This window comes from Simochromis diagramma, unplaced genomic scaffold, assembly GCF_900408965.1.
Source record: "Simochromis diagramma unplaced genomic scaffold, fSimDia1.1 OVJJ01000361.1, whole genome shotgun sequence".
Lineage (NCBI taxonomy): Eukaryota > Metazoa > Chordata > Actinopteri > Cichliformes > Cichlidae > Simochromis > Simochromis diagramma.
This window is the reverse complement of record NW_024386860.1, coordinates 709,574-728,722: the sequence shown is the minus strand read 5'-3', so window position 1 is coordinate 728,722 and position 19,149 is coordinate 709,574. Positions and strand designations below refer to the sequence as shown.

General features: G+C 41.1%; 1 protein-coding gene across 3 annotated transcripts in view; it reads right to left on the bottom strand.

The window, feature by feature from the left end:
• The window catches only part of nphs1 (NPHS1 adhesion molecule, nephrin), a 38,848-nt gene extending 20,322 nt beyond the window's left edge, over positions 1–18,526 (bottom strand). For 2 of the 3 annotated variants that reach the window (XM_040029503.1, XM_040029501.1), the window contains exons 1-6: positions 17,976–18,304; positions 15,577–15,771; positions 12,148–12,270; positions 5,332–5,454; positions 4,582–4,663; positions 1,639–1,742 (exon numbers count right to left, since the gene is read on the bottom strand). In XM_040029503.1, coding sequence (XP_039885437.1) covers positions 1,639–1,742; positions 4,582–4,663; positions 5,332–5,454; positions 12,148–12,270; positions 15,577–15,771; positions 17,976–17,985 — 637 coding nt within the window. In that variant the 5' untranslated portion in view covers positions 17,986–18,304. The other variant, XM_040029504.1, reaches the window with a different exon arrangement.
• Positions 18,527–19,149: the final 623 nt, after the last annotated feature.

Here is a 19,149-nt window from a genome sequence, read left to right as displayed (position 1 = left end):
GAGGAGACTCTTGGCAATTGAACAGGAAGCATCCCTATTTGTTGAGACGGGGCCAATAAATTGGTCATTCAGCATGACTGTGGGATAAGAGGTCCGGATCTGATGAAAGCATTAAGTATTAAGGGAGCAGTGAGCTGGATCTAGTCCATAAAGCAAAATAACAGATGTTCAAACAGTAATAAGGCAACGTGAAATATGAATAAATTACAGCCTCCTCGAATAAAATATATGCAGTAAAATAAATTAGAAGAGGATGGGCCTTTGTTATTGCTGCAATCAGTTTCAGAGAGCAGACTGCAGACCCTGGGCCAGCATGACAAATTGCCACCTTGCTAACAATCTAGCTGGCTGAAAATGGCCACCGCGCTGGCTTTGATGGGCTAGCATACTGAGTAAGACTGCGGCGGTGGTCCCAAGTTCTGCAACATTAGCACTTTAGCAGAGAGCCCATACTGCTTAATGCAGAGAAGAGAGACAGGGAGGAAGGGAGGAGCGCTCGCAGTTACTGGTGAATGATAAAACAGCAACTACGGTGTCTAGTGTGTTTCAGTTTTCAGTTTTCAGTTTTATTTGTCATATGCAAGTTAGCACAGGGTCAACATCGCAATGAAATGTATTTGACGAGCAGAAGGAAAGCATAGGGACAGCATTAAGGTGTGTAGTCAGCCTGTGGATAATACCGCAGCTGAGCTGGAGGGAACACTCACTGCTGAAAGTATCAGCAGCCCTCCTCCACTTTAATCAACAGCATGATTTAGTCCCGGGACAAGCAGGTGGGTACACTCTAAGGCCTCAACAATCCATTACTTCAGCTGATCAACAGGGTAGAAAACACCAAACCCACACTGTAGTAAACAACAGCGGCAGTAGAGCACTGGTTGTTTATTCAGCAACAACAGCTTTCATTGTTTCTTTGCCAAACGCAATGGCAAAGACATCCCGCGTGTCAGCTAACCTTCATGTGCAGCAATGGATTTATTATATTATGTTGCGTGGTTTTTATAAAAACATGAAAGAAAAGGCAACAGAAACTGGCTTAGTTTCCTTCCTCGGTGGATTCTAAATTTAATTTGAGCTGATGAGCACAAAAGTTGCTGGGCTAGTTTTGTAAGATTTATTATTATTAAATGTGGTGTCCTGAGCTTTCCATATTAGAAATATATTATTGTTAAAAAAAATTCTCTAGCACAATTCTTGCTCGTGTAATTCATCTAATAATTAGTTTATGTGCCTTGGTTAACGCTGGGGCAATAACCAAGCGTGTAAATAATTCCAGATTACTAAACACATCCAAACCCACAGAAATTTAATTGCAGGCTGCTTTATTAGCCACAGCCAAAACTGTAGAAAACAACTGCTTACTGCTTTGGTCACATCAACCTCTTCCCTCTGTCCAGCACAGGCTGCCTTGAGAGTTGGATGTTCACAAGGTTGCCCCAGCTGAATGTTGTTTTGAAGTAGGTGTGACTTTGCCTTCAGCTTAAATGTTTCTCCTTGCGCCACTAACACAGACTGAGTGCACAATGCCGGATACCCAAGGGCCCCCCTCGGGTTCTGTTCCTGTGTGGTAGAGTGTGTGTGTTTTATATAAAATGAGGGGTGTTGGCCATCAGTTTAAAGACAGGTTGAGACACTCACAGTACACATTCATAGCCATTGTGGTCTCCACAGGCTTGAGGAGGGTGGGGTTCATGGCGTGACAGGCCAACTCCCTCCCATTGTCAGAACTCAGAGCAGTGACCCTTTAAGAGGTAACAGAAGGACAGAAGAAATGACAATAACAAACTATTACTGAAAGATATAAAGCTGTAAAAAAAAATCCCATCATCCCAAAAGATATTCAAATGCGTTTCATAAAAAAAAAATTGACACATCGATGTAAATACAGTCCAGTGTAAGGTCACAATCAAATGCCTTTTCAAGGGTTGCAAGGATTTGGGGATGTTTTTAGCCTTTAGGAAGTCTGGTGAGATAAACAAAGTGACAAGTATCATGTAATATATTTATCCATGAGGAATGAGTTAGACACATGACTTGTATCTGACTCAGAGTCAGGAGACCAGGTTTTAGGGAAGGTGCAAATGACAAACAGCACTGAAGGTAAATATAGTTCAATATACACTCACAGGCCACTTTTTTTAGGTACAGCTGTGCAGCTGTGCAGCTGCTTGCTAACGCAAATGTCTAACCAGCCAATCACATGGCAGCAGCTCATTGCATTTAGCCATGTAGCCATGGCCCAGATGAAATGCTGAAGTTCAAAACAAGCATCAGAATGGGGATGAAAGTTCATTTAAGTGAACGTGGCATGTTTGTTGGTGCCAGATGGGCTGGTTTGAGTATTTCAGAAACTGCTTATCTGCTGGGATTTTCCCCACACAGCCATCTCTAGGGTTTCCAGAGAATGTCCAAAAACGAGACAATATCCAGCGAGGCGGCAATTCTCTGAGTGAAAATGTCTTGTTGATGTCAGAGGTCAGAGAATGACCAGACTGCTTCAAGCTGCTAGGAAGGCAACAGTAGCTCAAAAAAATCCATTGTTACAACCAAGCAATGCGGAAGAGCATCTCTTAACATGCAACACTTCACAAAGGCTCAACAGAATTGCAAAAGAGAGAATTTAGATCTGATGAGTCTCAATTTCTGCTGTGACACTCAGATGTTAGGGCCAGAATTTTGTGGAAAAAGCATAAAAGCGTGAATCCATGCTGCCTTGTAGCAGCAGCTCAGGCGGGGATATTTTCTTGGCAGAATTTGGATTCTTTAATACCAACTAAACATTGTTTAAACAACATTGCCTTTCTCAGTTTTGTTGCATGTCCATCCTTTTATGACCACAGTGTACCCATCTTCCGATGGCTGCTACCAGCAGGATATTCTCAAATAATCTTAAATTGGATTCTTGAACATTGGACAGCGAGTTCAGTGCACTCAAATGGCCTCCACAGTCATCAGATTTCAATCAGATGGAGCACCTTTGGCATATGTGGAACATCCAGATCAGACAACAAATCTGCAGCAACTGTGATGCTATCACGCCACTATGGACCAAAATCTCAGAGGAAGGTTTCTAGCACCTTGTGGCATCTTTACCACAAAGTTATGAGGGGAAAAATGGATCCAACCCATTACTAGTAAGGTGTACCCAACAAAGATGGGTGTAAATAAAAGCATAAACTAATTTGCTATTTACATCAATGCATCAATATTGTTTCGCAACTTCTCCCGCTTAATTTTGAGGTATATTTACACTCGTTGCAATCTACGATATCTCAGAATGATTGCTGACTTGCAATGATGTTTGCAGGGCAAACACTGATGATAATGATGTAGGCAGAAACACGAACACAGCAATATAAACCCTCCCTTCTCACCTTTAATTCAGCAGTACCTGTCTCATAATTTCCGGTGAGTAAAGCTCAGTATCCTCTCTATCCTTTAACATAAGTTGAAGACTTTACAACCCTCACTAATGACACATTTTTACGAGGCACAATTCTCTTCACAAACTCACACAATTTCAGAAGAGAATCAAAGTAGAAAACACTTTTGCAAAGATTTTTTCACCGAGTGACAAATCTGTTACATACGCGTACAAATTGCTCACTGAGCAGCTGGTTTAGCTTTCTTTTTTCTTTCCGCATAATTTGATTTTAATAGTTGCAATGATAAAGTGCCTGTCTTTGTCTGTGAGTGTACTGTGAACACCAGTAAAAGCATAAATCTTAGAAGTCATGAGGTGAATAATGGGGTAGGAAAAACACAACGTTCTGGCAGAAATGTGTTGTTATTTTTCTCTAGTCTTTGAGTTTTGTGGAAAAAAAGGATAATTTTAACAGTTATTTGCAAAATAAGATAACCAGTATCTGTCACTGGTTAAATGATAAATGTAGTGGAATATTAGAAGTGTTAAATAAAACAAAAAAACAGATGGTTTTAGCTAATATGTAAGTACCCCAACTCTGTTTTACGCTCTGTGTGTTGTCAGGAGCCATGGGAATAAAAGCAAGGCACTTTGCAATGTACTTAGAAACACAGTGAATTTATTCCGAGTCTAGTTTACTCTCTCTGTTTACATCTTCTATATCAAACTACAGTTCAGTGACAACTGTAACCATCACATATCGCCCACTGCTGTGTATGCTCAGCGTGAATATGTGGAAGAAGCATCAATATTGCTTAAGACCTCGGCTTCTCTGCTTGAGAGTTAAACAACATCGCAGCTCCTCAGTACCAATGTTATCTGAAGATATGACAAGAGGTTATTATCTTTGACATAGAGGAGATATGCGGGATTAAAGTAATCTATGGCCCCGCTTAATGTATGGGCACCAGGCGAACCAGCAAGGATTGGATTTGTCTCGCTGCTGGAATGTAATTTTGTGCATTTGACAGAAGCTAATTCAACTCCACAGTGCCAAGAAGCAGTTTGTGTGTGTGCAGAAATTCATTGTACTCACTAAGACAGAAGGCGAGAATAAGAGCACGGTGAAAACAAGGGAAACAAGAAACATAGACAGACTTGGGGAGATTGAGCAGGTTGGTGAGGAGAATGAGTCTGGCAGGCAGCTGAACACATACGTTACTTCAGCATGCGCGTTCAGAAGCTTATCCTTTGAGCCAGACGTGGAGAAAGACTCTGCACCTGTCAGCTCAACTCCATCTAAAAGACACAATGGGGAGAAGGCGCACAAAAAAGGAAGAATACTGTGTGTAAATTTGTTCATGCGAAACACAAACACCAGTATTATTCTCATGCAGAATTGCAAATACTGGACTATGGTGCATATGTGTGCGCGACCGTCATGCAGAAATCATGCGCACGTGGTCTAAAAATATGAAACTATGAAATTATATGTTAGACCTACAGCACAACCCCGCAGACAAATTCACACCGCTGGAACAAAGGGAACATCTCTCGCTCGGTTTCAGCACGATACAGCGTAATAGGTGTGACAGAAGAAGAAGAGGTAAAAACAAAGCGATGGCAATATTGTAGATGCTTTTGTAAACAACAAGGAACCTGCAATAAATTGACTCTACATGAAACTGTGAAACAAACATCTGGAAATTCAAATGTTCAGGCTATTTCCTCCCACACAGAGTATCCTCCTTTCAACTCTGCAATTTAAAAAAACCAAAACAAAACTAAGAAACAAGAAGCCTTTAGTGGACTCGAATTTTATTCTGTGTTTTCTTGTGAAAATATTCAGGTTGAGGCCTATACGCATGGCAGACTGTAGAATATCAAAAAGGCGGCTGGCCCTTCCTTCCAGCTTGTCAGCCTGACCATCAAGATAAAAATCTAATGGAGCACAAAGCATGACTCACCTTTATAAAGTGTGATTTCTGCCAAAGGCTTTGCATCAGGGGCAACGCAGGTGACGGTGTACTTCTTCCCGGCTTCCCAAGGTGTTGACATGTCCATGTCAAAGTACGGCTTGGACGGAGGGACTGAAAGAGAGAAAACAGCTCAAGTTTCCAACTTAACATCAGCATCTAAAAAACTATAGATTACGCTGATTTCTAGCCATTGCTCTAAGCTTTATGCAGTGATATGATAATAGGATTGTAATATCTGGGACTGACTGGAGTGTCACACTGTCAGTTTTTGAATGATTTAGGTTTGATGTTTGGTTGCGTTTGAATACAAATTGTGGACAAGAAGAAAATATAAAGATGAAACAGTGATGAAACCAATCCAGTGCTAATCTATCATAGCAAACACCAAACACTTCTCTACTCAGATCACCCCCAAGCTAAATATGTGCTTTCTGGACTGATCAAAGCAGTCTTCACTTCTCCACTGTTCTCTACAATCCTTTTATCTGACCATAAATAGAGATTCCAGGAAAAAAAAAGGGAAAAAAACACATAGCTTTTAACACAAGGGACCGAAAAAAATTTGGGCAGTAAATTGAGAAATCTGTCACCAACTAATTATGAAAGAGATTCTTTGCAGATCTGTTAGCCCCTCCTTACCAAGAGCATCAGTTAAATTAAGCACGCACTAGCCTACAGATAACTGGCCATCTATTGTGCTGGCTTTTAGTGTGTGGGTGAGCTTGTAGAATTAGAAACTATGGTTACTGTGAAGGTTGTTTTCTTTCATCAGAGATCAAGTGCAAAGGCTGCCTGAGTTAACAGACAGAATAGAGAGTTGGTAAGTACAGGAAGGAGATGTGTGTGTGTAAAGGGAGATGAAAGACTGGCAGAGGAGAAAAGAGATACTGCAAGAATGAAATGTGACTATAAGACGGGCTGTGGAGGATTAGGCGGAGCAGGGAGATAGCTGCCGCTCAGTCCGGAGATAAACCCCGCTGCCAATGTATGGCTCAACAGCTGGACCACAAGCAACCAAACCAGCCAGCCATTCAACATCTACCTCTACGTCCAGTTGACTCGTGGCCACTAGGAGGAGCTGTTGCTGTGTGCAGAGTCACCTCTTCGCTCTAGTCTGCTATTGAGACAGATGAGATGTGGCTGCAGCTTCAAACTGATTTAAAAGAAGCAATTGAATCTGTGTGGACTGTGATGGGTTACCCAGAGCACTGCAGAGGCGCGCACAGCAATAATGAGATGCATTTGTTTGTTTTCCCCTCCCTCTTCCCAGAGAAGATGACTGGGCCATGCATCTATTGACAGCCCCTGTACTCTCAATCTACTCAGGCCCACACAATTCACACAGGCGCATCACTTGTTGTGCTCGAGGGGTGTCTGGCAGCCTAACAAATCCTAAAATAAGAATAATGATATGTTCACAAATGAGGCAGGCAGGTATCTAATTTTTTCCTCGCTCGCTCATGCTGGCCTGTTCCTCTTATCTCTCGTTCACTCCATCATCCCCCTCTAGCAGCCCGAGCCCACCTCCCTCCACCCACACTATCTTTCTTGACCACTGCAGTTAAACTGCAGAAGTGCAGAGGAAGGTGTGTTCCAGCTTGGACTGGGACTTACAGCCACCATCCATCACATCCCCTCAGAAAAGCCATGTGAGGGAATAAGCCCAGTCAAGCTAAACCTGCACCAATGCACATTTGTACAATTGCGATAGAACATGTGGACAACAATAAAACACACATCCGGCTCAATTACTAGACACGCACTCAGAGCAAAGAGCAGACAGCAACCATGCTGTTTTCTTAATTAACTCTTTCTGCCCTTTCTTTGTATACTTCTAAGTGGGATTTTTTAAATCCTTCCTCTTTCCGTCTGCTTTTCCGCTTCTGTTTCTCTTGTTAAGGTACATATATGAACACAGATAGGCAAGGACTTGATCCTGCAGTTCAGATGTGAAACGTTGAGCTGAAATATTCGATTTATTAGACAAATACGGACGGATGGATGGATAAAGCAGATAAGAACCAGATTAGCAGACACACATCAATATGCATAGGCAGCTCTTTGCACCTATCCTTCTTTCTCATTCACATACAGATGCACATGCTCTCTTTTCTCCATTGCACACAAGCACCCAAAGATAAACTCAAGTCTACAGTGAATGCAGATTTGCACGCACAAACACTCCGACACAGGCGAGTGAATGTGCAGACAAGCTACATTCATCTCATTTCACTCTAAAAACAGGCACCAGTGTCTGCATGGTCTAACATGTGATACTAACCTGATTCTCCGAAAGATATTGGAAAAGGCCCAGAGGATAGAAAGTCTCTAAAAAGCTTATGCTGAATAGGATAGATAATAATGGAGCTCTGACTTCTTAACACCAGAAAGACACAACTCATCAGTTTCATCTTTGGATGATAAATCTTGTCGAACACCATATTTTCACAGTATGTGTGCAAGAATGTTTTTTTTTCCTTCTATATTGTACTGTGCAAAAGTCTTGAGCCACCCCCTCTTTTCTCTTTATTTTGCTTTCAATTTGCTTTTTTTTTCTTGAGCAATAGTTCTCCAGGATTTCTGAATGGCTTTCAAAGGTTTTCTTTGGACACTGGCTATTTTTACTCATCTATTTTTACGATCATGGCTCAAGAGTTGGGAGTTCGCCTTGTAATCGGAAGGTTGCCGGTTCGAGCCCCGGCTTGGACAGTCTCGGTCGTTGTGTTCTTGGGCAAGACACTTCACCCGTTGCCTACTGGTGGTGGTCAGAGGGCCTGGTGGCGCCAGTGTCCGGCAGCCTCGCCTCTGTCAGTGCGCCCCAGGGTGGCTGTGGCTACAATGTAGCTTGCCATCACCAGTGTGTGAACGGGTGTATGACTGGATATGTAAAGCGCTTTGGGGTCCTTAGGGACTAGTAAAGCGCTATATAAATACAGGCCATTTACCATTTTAAACTCATTTTCAGTTCAGTCGCTTGTACCTGACCATTTTCAGAGGAAGCTACTTAACACTGACCAGTGAATTATTCAAAAGGCACCTAACTGAAGTAATTAACAAATGTTGCTTTTACATATAACAGACAACTTTGCATCTTTAGGTATTTGATACTAGCAGCATGTCACAAAAACACATAATTTGTTTCCATTTAGTTTAATGAACACATAAATGTACCATTAAATTTTGATTCACCATACAATACAATGGAAAGCATCTGACTGACAGCAGTTTCATTTTTCAGCCCATATTGATCCTAAACACTTTCACTGGATAGAAAAACATATAATTAAACACTGTTATTCATGGATTGGCCTCCCCAGAGGAGGGACCTCCACATTATTGAAGCCGTGTGGGATCATGTTGACAGAGATCAGAAAAAAAAAAAGGCAGTCAACATCTAAAGAAGAGCTTTGAATGTCCTTAAAGAAGGTCGGAGAACTATTCGTGTAGGCCTTATGCTATATGTTGCTTATATGCTATATTTCCATCTATGTTATATAGTTTCCATTTTCCAGCAAAATATAAAGAAATTACGATTTACACAGTATTGTATGTGCAGAGAAACACATACATTTGGCTATTCATACACAATATGAACAGGGTATTTATTTGACATGTAATCCCTGACGTTGCAAACCACTGAAACAGCTTTCCATTTTCTCTGTCTGCATTCAGAGGGAAGAAGTGGAACAGGTGTTTAGGACAAAAAGCTCTACCTCCATCACCTCTCATCTGCACGAGCGCCGCTCCAGCCAAAACATGTCATAACTGCATCTGTCAGCATCCATCTCCCAAACTCCCATTTACAGCAAGTGCATCACACACGCGCAACATTAAAAACAGATTTAGGCTCAATTGTAAATGCACCTTTGTGATGGATTCTAAATAAATTAACAAGGAACCGCTCATGTTGCTATTAAGCAGAACTTCCCCTTTTCAGAAAGAACCTACTGTAACATTAAAGTGGCGCTGTCAGAATTAAAGCATGGCACCAGTGTATAACACCCCATCCTCTGATGAGGTTATATCTTGGGCAACTGTCAGAACTTTTCATGAACAAAGATGAATAAAGTCACCATGTTCTACGTTGCTTGTGCCCCCATTTATAAGTTGTTCCATTATTCATAACAGGGAATCATAAAATGAAGGCTCATTATATACTCTTCAAGTGCTAAACTCATTAGCTACCAAAAAAAAACCTCGCTATAGCCCTGGTTCCTAAAATGTCCTCTAACCTCCAACCAACGCTGATAATAAGCTTACACACATGGGCACGCACACACACACACACACACACACACACACACAAATATCTCGGTGACACACTATGCCAAATGAATGAGTAACAGTCTAAAACCAGAACACATCAAAAACAGTTTTGAACATTTGCAGGAGGCATCTGTACAGGCGTGCACTGTGGTGAGGGAGAGAGTTGTTCATTAATAGGATTAAATGCTAAGGCTAATGGTATAAACCGAGACACAGGATGTGTCAGGTATGTGACGGGCACAGTGCGGGGTAAGTTTTAGCAGAGGAGGGGGCTTTAGCAGAGAGGGTAGAGGTTGTTATTGTCATGGATTACTCACTGCCACTTGATCTGCCTGTTGCAGTAATCCCCTATCTAAGCTCCGCAGGGAAGCAAAAAACACACAGGAGTTAGGTTGCACCAATGGAAATGTCTTGAAAACATCTCTTTGTAAGCCCATGGATGGGGCTTATTGACATTTTTGCCTTTATCCCTGCTATTTACTGCCTGTGGTGATCCATCTTGAATTAGCCAGTCATAATATCACTCTCCCTGACCCAAGAATCCAATTATACAACCACCAATCTCTGTTTTGTTTTCAAATTCCTCCCCTCTCCCCTACTGTATCTCCTCATAAAGACTTTATAGTGTTTTGATTTGATGCAGAGCTTGATAGGATATGGCCATGGTTGACTGGCCAGGGGTGCGGGGCCTTGGGAGCCGTAGTTCAGTGATAGAGAAGTCCATCGGAAACTCATCAGAGACGGTGCACTTCAAAGGGGATACACAGTTTCCAGTCCCAGTTCAGCACTAACGGGAGATTGAATTCATCAGCTCATTATCAAGCCCCAGATTAGTCACGTATTTTGAATCACTTGAACTGCTGGGCTGGAACAAATAACCCTTTAAGACCAAGGCTGCAGAGAGCTTTTTAAGTCAGTCACTTCACTGATTGCCCTTTGCGACAGCTCATCTACAAATGTCCATGTTAAACAGTCAACAGCTGGGACGTGAGCCCAGGACACTGAATAAAAACACCTGCTGAGATGTGCAGCATGTGGACTCGTATGTGAGCATGTCAGAAACATTATGAAAGAGTCTGTCACGGGTAAATGCTAGTACTAATACTACTACCAGCCATCCCTGATGCAACACACTGGTTGGTATAACACATATTTTCATTGTTTTGACAAAGCAGAAAGCGAGAGTTTTGATTTTATATAAGTGGGCACACATGCAAGAAGCATCTCAGAGGTAATGAATGTGGGAGTCAAGCCTGCTGTGGCTGCAGGTGTAGGCTTGCCGTAGCATATTAAACTGCAGCAGTGTAGAATACTGCCATTCAAGTACAACACTACCCGCCATTTCTCGCGCCAGCCTATTGATGTCAGAAAAACCTGCTCCCTTCCCAGAAGAGAGCGAGGACTCTACAATCGCCACAACCGCCCCTCCTATCCAAACCCCCATCCTCAGTGTCCATGGTCACCAAAGAGAAAGCCTGCGAGCCAAGAGAGAGGGTGAAATTGTGCGGGGGAGAGAATAGGGAGGGGGATGTAAGTAAATGAAGTGCGCCTGGAGAAGAAAGGTTCTTTTAGAGTCCTTTCCTTACCACATATGGGCTTGCTCCCACAAGCAAAAGGGTTAGGGAGAGAGAAACACCGGTTGTTATAGAGTGACTACAGGTGGTCTAATGTAGTTGCACAATAACATCTATTCCATTCCATGTCTGAGAAGGAACTTTTCAATCACTTCTGTTAAAATGTATTCCTGCGCAAGGAAGAGACATGAATCGCCTTGAGGCTTGCTAGAGAAGCCAGGCTGCTCTTTATATTTTCCAGCTGCTAGTTAAAGCCACAGACCCTTCTGGAACATGTAAAGGTGGCATAGTACTTGAATACTGTTTGAAAAGTTTGTAGAATTGTGAGCACAAAACTGAAACAACCTTCTTAATATTGTCTAGATCCCCCTTGTGCTAATAAAAAAGCTCTGAACCCCTGGATGCTGGGTCATTACCCTTGTCAGGTTCCTCGAGCAATTCTTCATCAATGTAGTGGAGTGCACACTGTTCTGCTGAGGGAGGCTACGGCCATTCAGGACTACCTTTGTGTTCTTGGTTGGCAGCAATGCTGGGTAATTGTTATATCTCCAAGTAACAGTCTCATTAATGTGAGGACCCAAGGTTTTCCATCAAAACATTTAATTTTAACGAGATGATCAATATGATTCACTTCACCTGGTGGTACTTTTAATGCTGTGGTTGATCAGTGTATTATTGAATAAAACTGCTACAGTAAACACGCCGTACCAAGGGCAAAGTAACTTGAAACTGTCCTTCAAATGCAATTGCCTTATCTTACACAAATAAAAGCTCTTTATCAATAGAAATGAATATTTAACAGCTCTTTGTATGCTGATTACTGGTCAAGAGGTCACAAATGTTACTGGAGTACTGAGGATGCTCACTGTGCCTTCTAACATGCATTTTGTTACTCGGGGAAAAAAAAGAAAAAAGAAAACATGATTATCATTAGACTCCACAACCTTTTTTTGTCCCCCCTTACTTCGTACGTCGAGCCAGGCCATCCTGGAAATGATTCCACTGCTGGACTCAGATGAGGTCACTTGACATTCATATTGAGTATCATCTTCCAGTTGAGCATCTTCAATCTGAAGATAATACTGGCCTGGAACAGAGATGGAGAGATGAACTGTGTTGGAGAGATGCTACATATGTAGATAATTACAAAAAGAATGGGTTCATTTTCCTATGGGTCCCCTTCTACTGAGTATAACTTAGGAGGTCCTAACATTTATAGTATTTATATATTGACAAGCATTTAGCATTTTTAGAGGCCTTTTTTTTTTAATTTACATAATGCCAAAATTAACTATCAAAGAGAAACTGACAATGGGTTTAATGTAGAGAGCACCTAATTTTAGTTCTACCAAATGCTTTACAATATCTTCTCATTTACCCAATTACAGACGCTCATGCAAAGCAGCTGTAACTAGTAGATCTGAGGTTTTGTCTTGCACAAGGACCCTTTGGTACGTGGAGGGTCCAGGGATCAAACCACCACTTGAGCCACGGCAGCTTAGAAATCTAAATGGCAGTCCTGCGCATCAGTTCAGTACGATAATATACTCCACTGCTGACATTCCTGTTTGATTTGACTATAAACAGCCAGTTTTCTTATTTCTGTAAAATATAAACATTTCACTTGGTGAGAATCTCCAGCTGCAGGCATTTCCATTGACATGCTAGTGGTTGTTTATACTCACAGCATTTTGTTTCAGAATGAATTTCCAGTGTGGTAAATGAAATCCAATCCCAAATTCACAACGCAGACTGAATAAAATGTCTATTAATTGATGCCAGGCAGAATCCCTCACTCTGCATCTCTCTTCTGATAGTGTGGCATGCCAACAGGGCTTGATTTGTTTGATGCATTGCCATAACCTGTGGGGATTAGATGATGTTCAACGTTGGTTTTCCAGCTCCTGATGGCTCACAGCCTACTAATATGTGGAAAATAGTATCTTAGTCTGACAACCACACAGGCCTACAAATACATGTGTCAAGTACGCTGGCAAGATAATTAACACCAACCAGAAGCAATTTTCACATCTAAGTTATCATTGAGTGCAGAAAGAAAGAGACATTGGAGTTATTAATCATATTCCTCTTTCCTGAAATTACTCACAAATAGTCCAATCAAGTTGTAGAGACTGGCAGAGGCTGCAATGAGAATTGGTTATTTGCCCATTACTCTGTATCTATTTCATCTAGGGCCTTTGAAATTTTTGGATACAGTACATCTACATAGATATTATGCCTGCAGTGGAAAATGCCTTCCCTTCTGCAAATATGAATCTGTGCATCAGCCCAGAAACTTTAAAACACATACTATTACATAAGTGGGAAAGGTCAGTCCCCAGGGAGAGGGAAAGAGTAGGGGAAATTGTTGATGTTCATGTAAACAACCTTTTTCATCATTTAGTCAGGCACTGTTGCCTGACATCAAGAAGGTTCCTGGCAAGAACCTGCTGGCTGACTGAGGCCTTTTTATGAGTTTGCATCCTCTCCCTGTGCCTGATGGCTTTTCTCCGGGTGCTGCGGCATCCTCCCACAGTCCAAAGGAATGCTTGTTAGGTTGGGGCTGGTGATTCTAAATAAGCCTGAGGTATCGATATTAGCATGTGTGGCTGTCTGTCTCTTGATGCAAACCCTGTGATGAACTGGCGACCTGTCGAGGATATACCCCCTCTTTTTCCCGTTTGACAGCTGAGGCAAGCTCCAGCCTTTCTGTGCCCCTGAGTTGAAAAAAATGGATAGATGGAGGGAGGGAGCGATGGATGGATGGATTTGATACTGTATAACAAGATAACAGCAACATATCTCAAAAAGCCCCAGTAAGAGCCTCAATTAATCTCTATGTGTGACTATGATTTATCAGTTTATGATGCTTGCTGATATTAGATAAGATAAAATCTGATTCACTTCTCTCTACATGTGACGTTCATTATTAACATTTTACCTGATTGGCTGGCTGCATGCTATTTTCTAGAGTTGTGTTGTTGCTCGTGAGCCATTCTTTGAATACAAAATGAGAAAGACAAACCTAATGCTTTGGTGCCTTAAAAAAAGTTGTTTTATCTTTAAGGTTCTGTCTTTACACTGAGAGTTGGTGCACATAAATGGCTGAAATCCTGGATCTAGGCTCATGTCAGTACACATTTACATTACTGCTTCAGCTCGGGGGAAACTAAGGGTGCTAAATTTACTATAAGTGCATGCTGAAATCAACGCCGGCCTCTCTTCTGTGCGTGAATATGTGATTTCAGTCTTTTTAAGCATCAATAAACATCACTGATGACAATCAGTGAAAACTGGTGGCGTATAAAGTGCAGTCAAGTGTCATCTTAAATGATTTTGCTAGTTCTGTGCAGTGTAAAGTGATTGCATACATCAGTCTGCAGTTTCATTTCCTGGAAAAGGGTACCTGCACTGATGGGTATTTTATTTATGACTGAGCCTATGAGTGTTTGACAGCTTGTGTGTGTTTGTGGTCCTTACATTCATTGTGTACTTCTTTTTTCATTGTTGTGGATATAAAAGGTGATTTTCTAACCCTGTGTCTATTGTAATGAATAATTTTCTCACTAACAGTTAATCAACAGAGAAATATTTTACTCCTCTGAATGTATTTGTGTAAACTCAAGCCATGAATAAGGGCGCACACGAGAATGTGCATCATTGCATCCCTTAGTGTTTATGTGTCACTGGTGGTCTCCCACACTGTGCAACAGTGAAGTGCAGCTTGTCTAGTTGTGGGCTGATCAGGAACAGATGCTCTTCTCTTACTCAGGATTGCCTTCTAATTGGCTATTACTTTTTATAGACTGTGGTGCAGATTCTGCAACACACTATATTCTCTGCCACATTTCACAGATCATCTGGCACTCTGTTGCTTTAATTTCTTTTTTTTTAATCTTCATGTGCGAGTGACAGGATAAGGGGGTTGTGCGAGAGGCTGTTGACAATCACATCACCTCACCTCACCCCAGATGATACCCCTTTATAATAGCCATAAGGTTCCTGTAACAGCCATGCTTATTGGAGCATCGAAGCCATAACAACAACAACCTCATCTCATTTACTTTTAGAGAAACCCCCTTGAAGTCGTACCGCTGGGGGCATCTTGACATGACAGCAGCATTTCATAATTAAACCATATAAACTATAAGTCACAACAAAACAAAGAAGTACATGGGATTCAAATTGTGCTACTATCTTTGGGAAATCATATGTTAAAGTGCCCTTTACGCAAATAACACACAGTTCTCTGATGGTTTCATTTTTTAGTTGTTTAGGTTTACTAATTTTGGCATCTCTTGAGGTTCTGTTATTATACATGTTTATTTAGTTTTAATAGGTCCATCAAAGCTCAATAGGCCATAGACCATATTCCGTGAGTATCCCGGCTTACCTCTCTCGGGGTTTCCAATCATGCTGTAGCGTGGAAAGCCTGGCAGGCTTCTCTCAGGTCCCAGGAGGAAGCCATCTTTGGCCCACTGCACAGTCCCCGAGGCTCGCAACACCTCACACCTCAACACAGCTGTGGCTCCCATCCGCACAGTTAGATTCTTGGGCTCAGTCCTAAAGGCCTGCTGGGCCCGTGTGCCTGGAAACATTAAACAAAAAAAAAAAAAAAAAAAAAAGGAGAAGCAGGCGCATTGGAAAGGAAACATGAAAGGGATATGTTGGGATTTCATGAAAAGAGATGGAAAAGAATAAGAGCTGAGTATGTGTGAGGAGTGTGATGAAGGAAATAAAATGAGCAGAAGGAGCATGACAAAAACATGCACCACAGGAGAGCAGTCCTGTGGTCTTTTTGTTTGAGAAGGCATCCCATTGTGCCTGGCCACATTATTCATCTTGGCATATGTTTTATTGATGGGAAACTGCAGTGATACGGCCCTGAAAATGAGTCAATAAAGTAATTACTGCAAATTAAATCCCCCCTCGGCCATGCAGATAGGGTATTGGGAAGAGGAAAAAAAAACATGGGGCACCAGAGACCTTGTTCACCTGTGGTTTTTCCTCAATGTCGATGTCCCACTAGCTAATTCCTCCCGGGAAGAGTAATGATTATCACTTTAATCCCCCTTGTTTGTCATAGTTGGTGTTCACCATCCTTCAGCCAAGCTCTGAGGTGACAGCCTATGGCGCAGTGCACTTGAGTCAGGAAGGTTACGTTAAAGTAGACCACCCACCAGGCTTTTACACTGGGGCTAAGATTATATGAGTATTACACACAATAGTTTATGAATAAATTCAGTTCAAAAAGCCAAATGCAAGTGGATACTCCAATTAGCGTTTAATATCTGAGTGTAAGTCTGTTTAAACAATGCCCCACAGAGAACCTGATTCCATTGGGCTGTTTAAATCTTGACCTTCATTGAAGCAATGGCCAAGTTGTTTGTGAAGTGCATGCTCTGTTGCATCTGACAACATGAGTGAGAGGCAGAGCTCTCAGATCAAGGCTGAACCAGTCACCTCACGTCAAATATGAAGGGCAAGATTGGCCATTACAGAGGATGCATACAAACAGCCAAACACAGAAGCAAATTTGCATACAGTTTACATAAATGAATAGTCAATAATGATCTACAGTGCCTACTAAAATACTTCCACAATGGATTTTACTGAGAAATAGAAATATCAAAATGCAGCAATACAATTTCATTTCCATGTCCTAAAGTGAGCTGAATTTATAATCGTTAAGTTAAACCAGTTTTATGGACCATACATAGAGCTTTACAGTAATATTTGCATACTGCTCTTTTACAATATAGGTGCAGCTCTTTATCCATCACAGACACATACACACCACAGACACTTTGGGGGCAGTTTTTGTGGTCTGTATCAAGGACACTTTGGCATGGATGACCTGCTCTATCTCCAAACCACTAAGGCTTTAACCTACTTAAAGTGAGTAGTGTTAGCTAAACTTAGCAAACTTTGGATGTTTCTGTGGCGTTACAGAGATGGGTTAAATCTTCTTCTTGTGGACTTGATATTGCACCTTAGCATGTCACACATAAACAAGAGTTTTATCACCAAAGCACAAGAGGTTAATACCTCAACAACAGCAAACATGTTTGTTGTGGCTTTTTAAGTTTTTTTTATAAATGACATTTATATATACCCATAGGGGAAATTAAGGGGCAGTATGGTGACTTATTAGCAGCGGTCATTATCCAAGGGGCAATCTCCAGAGCTAAAAAAATTACCCCAATGCTTCTTGTGCCACATGATGCTCGTTACTTTAAAAATGTCCAAATTTACATCTTTAAAAATATAGTTTACACCCTGGTATAAATAAATAAACACACACACACACAAAAGGTTTTAGCACCTATATGGCTAGGTTTCATTATTATCATTATTATTATTTTGCTAATGCATCCACCTGGATTGATTGACAGGTGTCCTGATACAGGTAGGTGAAGCAGACCGGTTATCTTTTAGGCTTCATCCACTATTTCACGTAACTCTTCACTGTTTATGTCTGCTGGTGGTGCTTTTTGGAGCATTTTTAATGGATTATGTGACCAATATTATGAGCTTGTAGTATGGCACAGCGCTAGTTTCTGCTTCTGCAATGGTGAGTAAAATTCTAGTATTTTATTCATCTCTTGCTTAACACTATATGTATGTCTATACAATTTATGAATTTAGCTTGCTAACCAAACTAGCTAGCATCAGGTGATAAACTAGCATCCAAAACACCAACACGTGACGTCCTGGTGCCTGAAGGTAAGAGTTCAGTTCAGTTTTTTTTTTGACATTCTGTTGCAAAACAGCTGTAAAAACAGTTCTCACCAGCCAGCATTTGTCCATCCACCCCTTCAGCAGATGTGGAATAACGTTTGTATTCACGTGCAGTTGTGTTTTTGGTATTCTGATAGAGTCAGGTATTTATGCTTTGTTTTGTTCTTCACCTCCTCCTTCTCCTCTTCTTGAGGGAAATATTTTGCTTGTGAAAGAGTGTCAAGGAAGGCGGTAGGTAACCAGACTCAGAAGGCATTTTGGGTTCCCAGAGATGAGCAGTTTTTTGTTTTTTTTTTTTTTTTACAATCACCCCCATTATTTGTGAAACTTAAAACAAAACTCATAACAGGAAACAAAGAGCACACGGAATAAGCAACACACCTCACCTGTCAATTCCCCTTCTGTTAGTGTAGCCAGTACCACTAGTTTAAGGTGAGAAATCTACAACTCAACACAAATGGCTGAGAATCACATGAAGCTCACTCCTCTCCTGATTAACTCATTTACACAGCTAAATGCTCCATATAAGAAAACTATTAGGACAAATCACTTCATAATCCTATAAACTAACAAAAGGAAACATGCCTGTGCAAAAAACTCCCCTCTTCTTGGATTAACCTGGTGATGTCAGACATGACATCATCAGCACTTTAAAAGTCAGGAAATGCTGGAGGGATTTGGGGGGAGCTTTCCCACACCTGACCTACATGGATACTCAGAACAAAGAAACAATGGAAGAATATAAATGAGTTAAATCTGCGACATAATAAAATATAACGCAACATGTGATTAACTGTTTGCTTTAATCTGCTGAATGTTTGAGTTTGACTGCAACATAATGGTTACACAAACAAACCTAGGTATAATAAGTAAAGCAATGTTACTTTGGCAATAGCAAATCAGAGCAAATAAACATATGTAGAGAATAATGTGCTTAATGTGTAAAACATTCATACTTACGGTATGAGACAACTGAAGAGTCCAACTGCTCATCCACTTTGCCACATAGATGTTTGCAAGTGTGCAATTTGACTTTTAACCCACATTTCCATACTTATTTTAATGTTGTAAGTTAAAGTTATTCTTTGCTGTTAAAGAGCAACAATATTTCTTGTTTAGGTGACAGATGTACCTCATGTATCTCTGTTCTTTAATTGTGTTTGGTAAATTCCATGAACTGGAAGTCATTTGTCACCATGGAAACATGATGTGACTTTCACTTAGT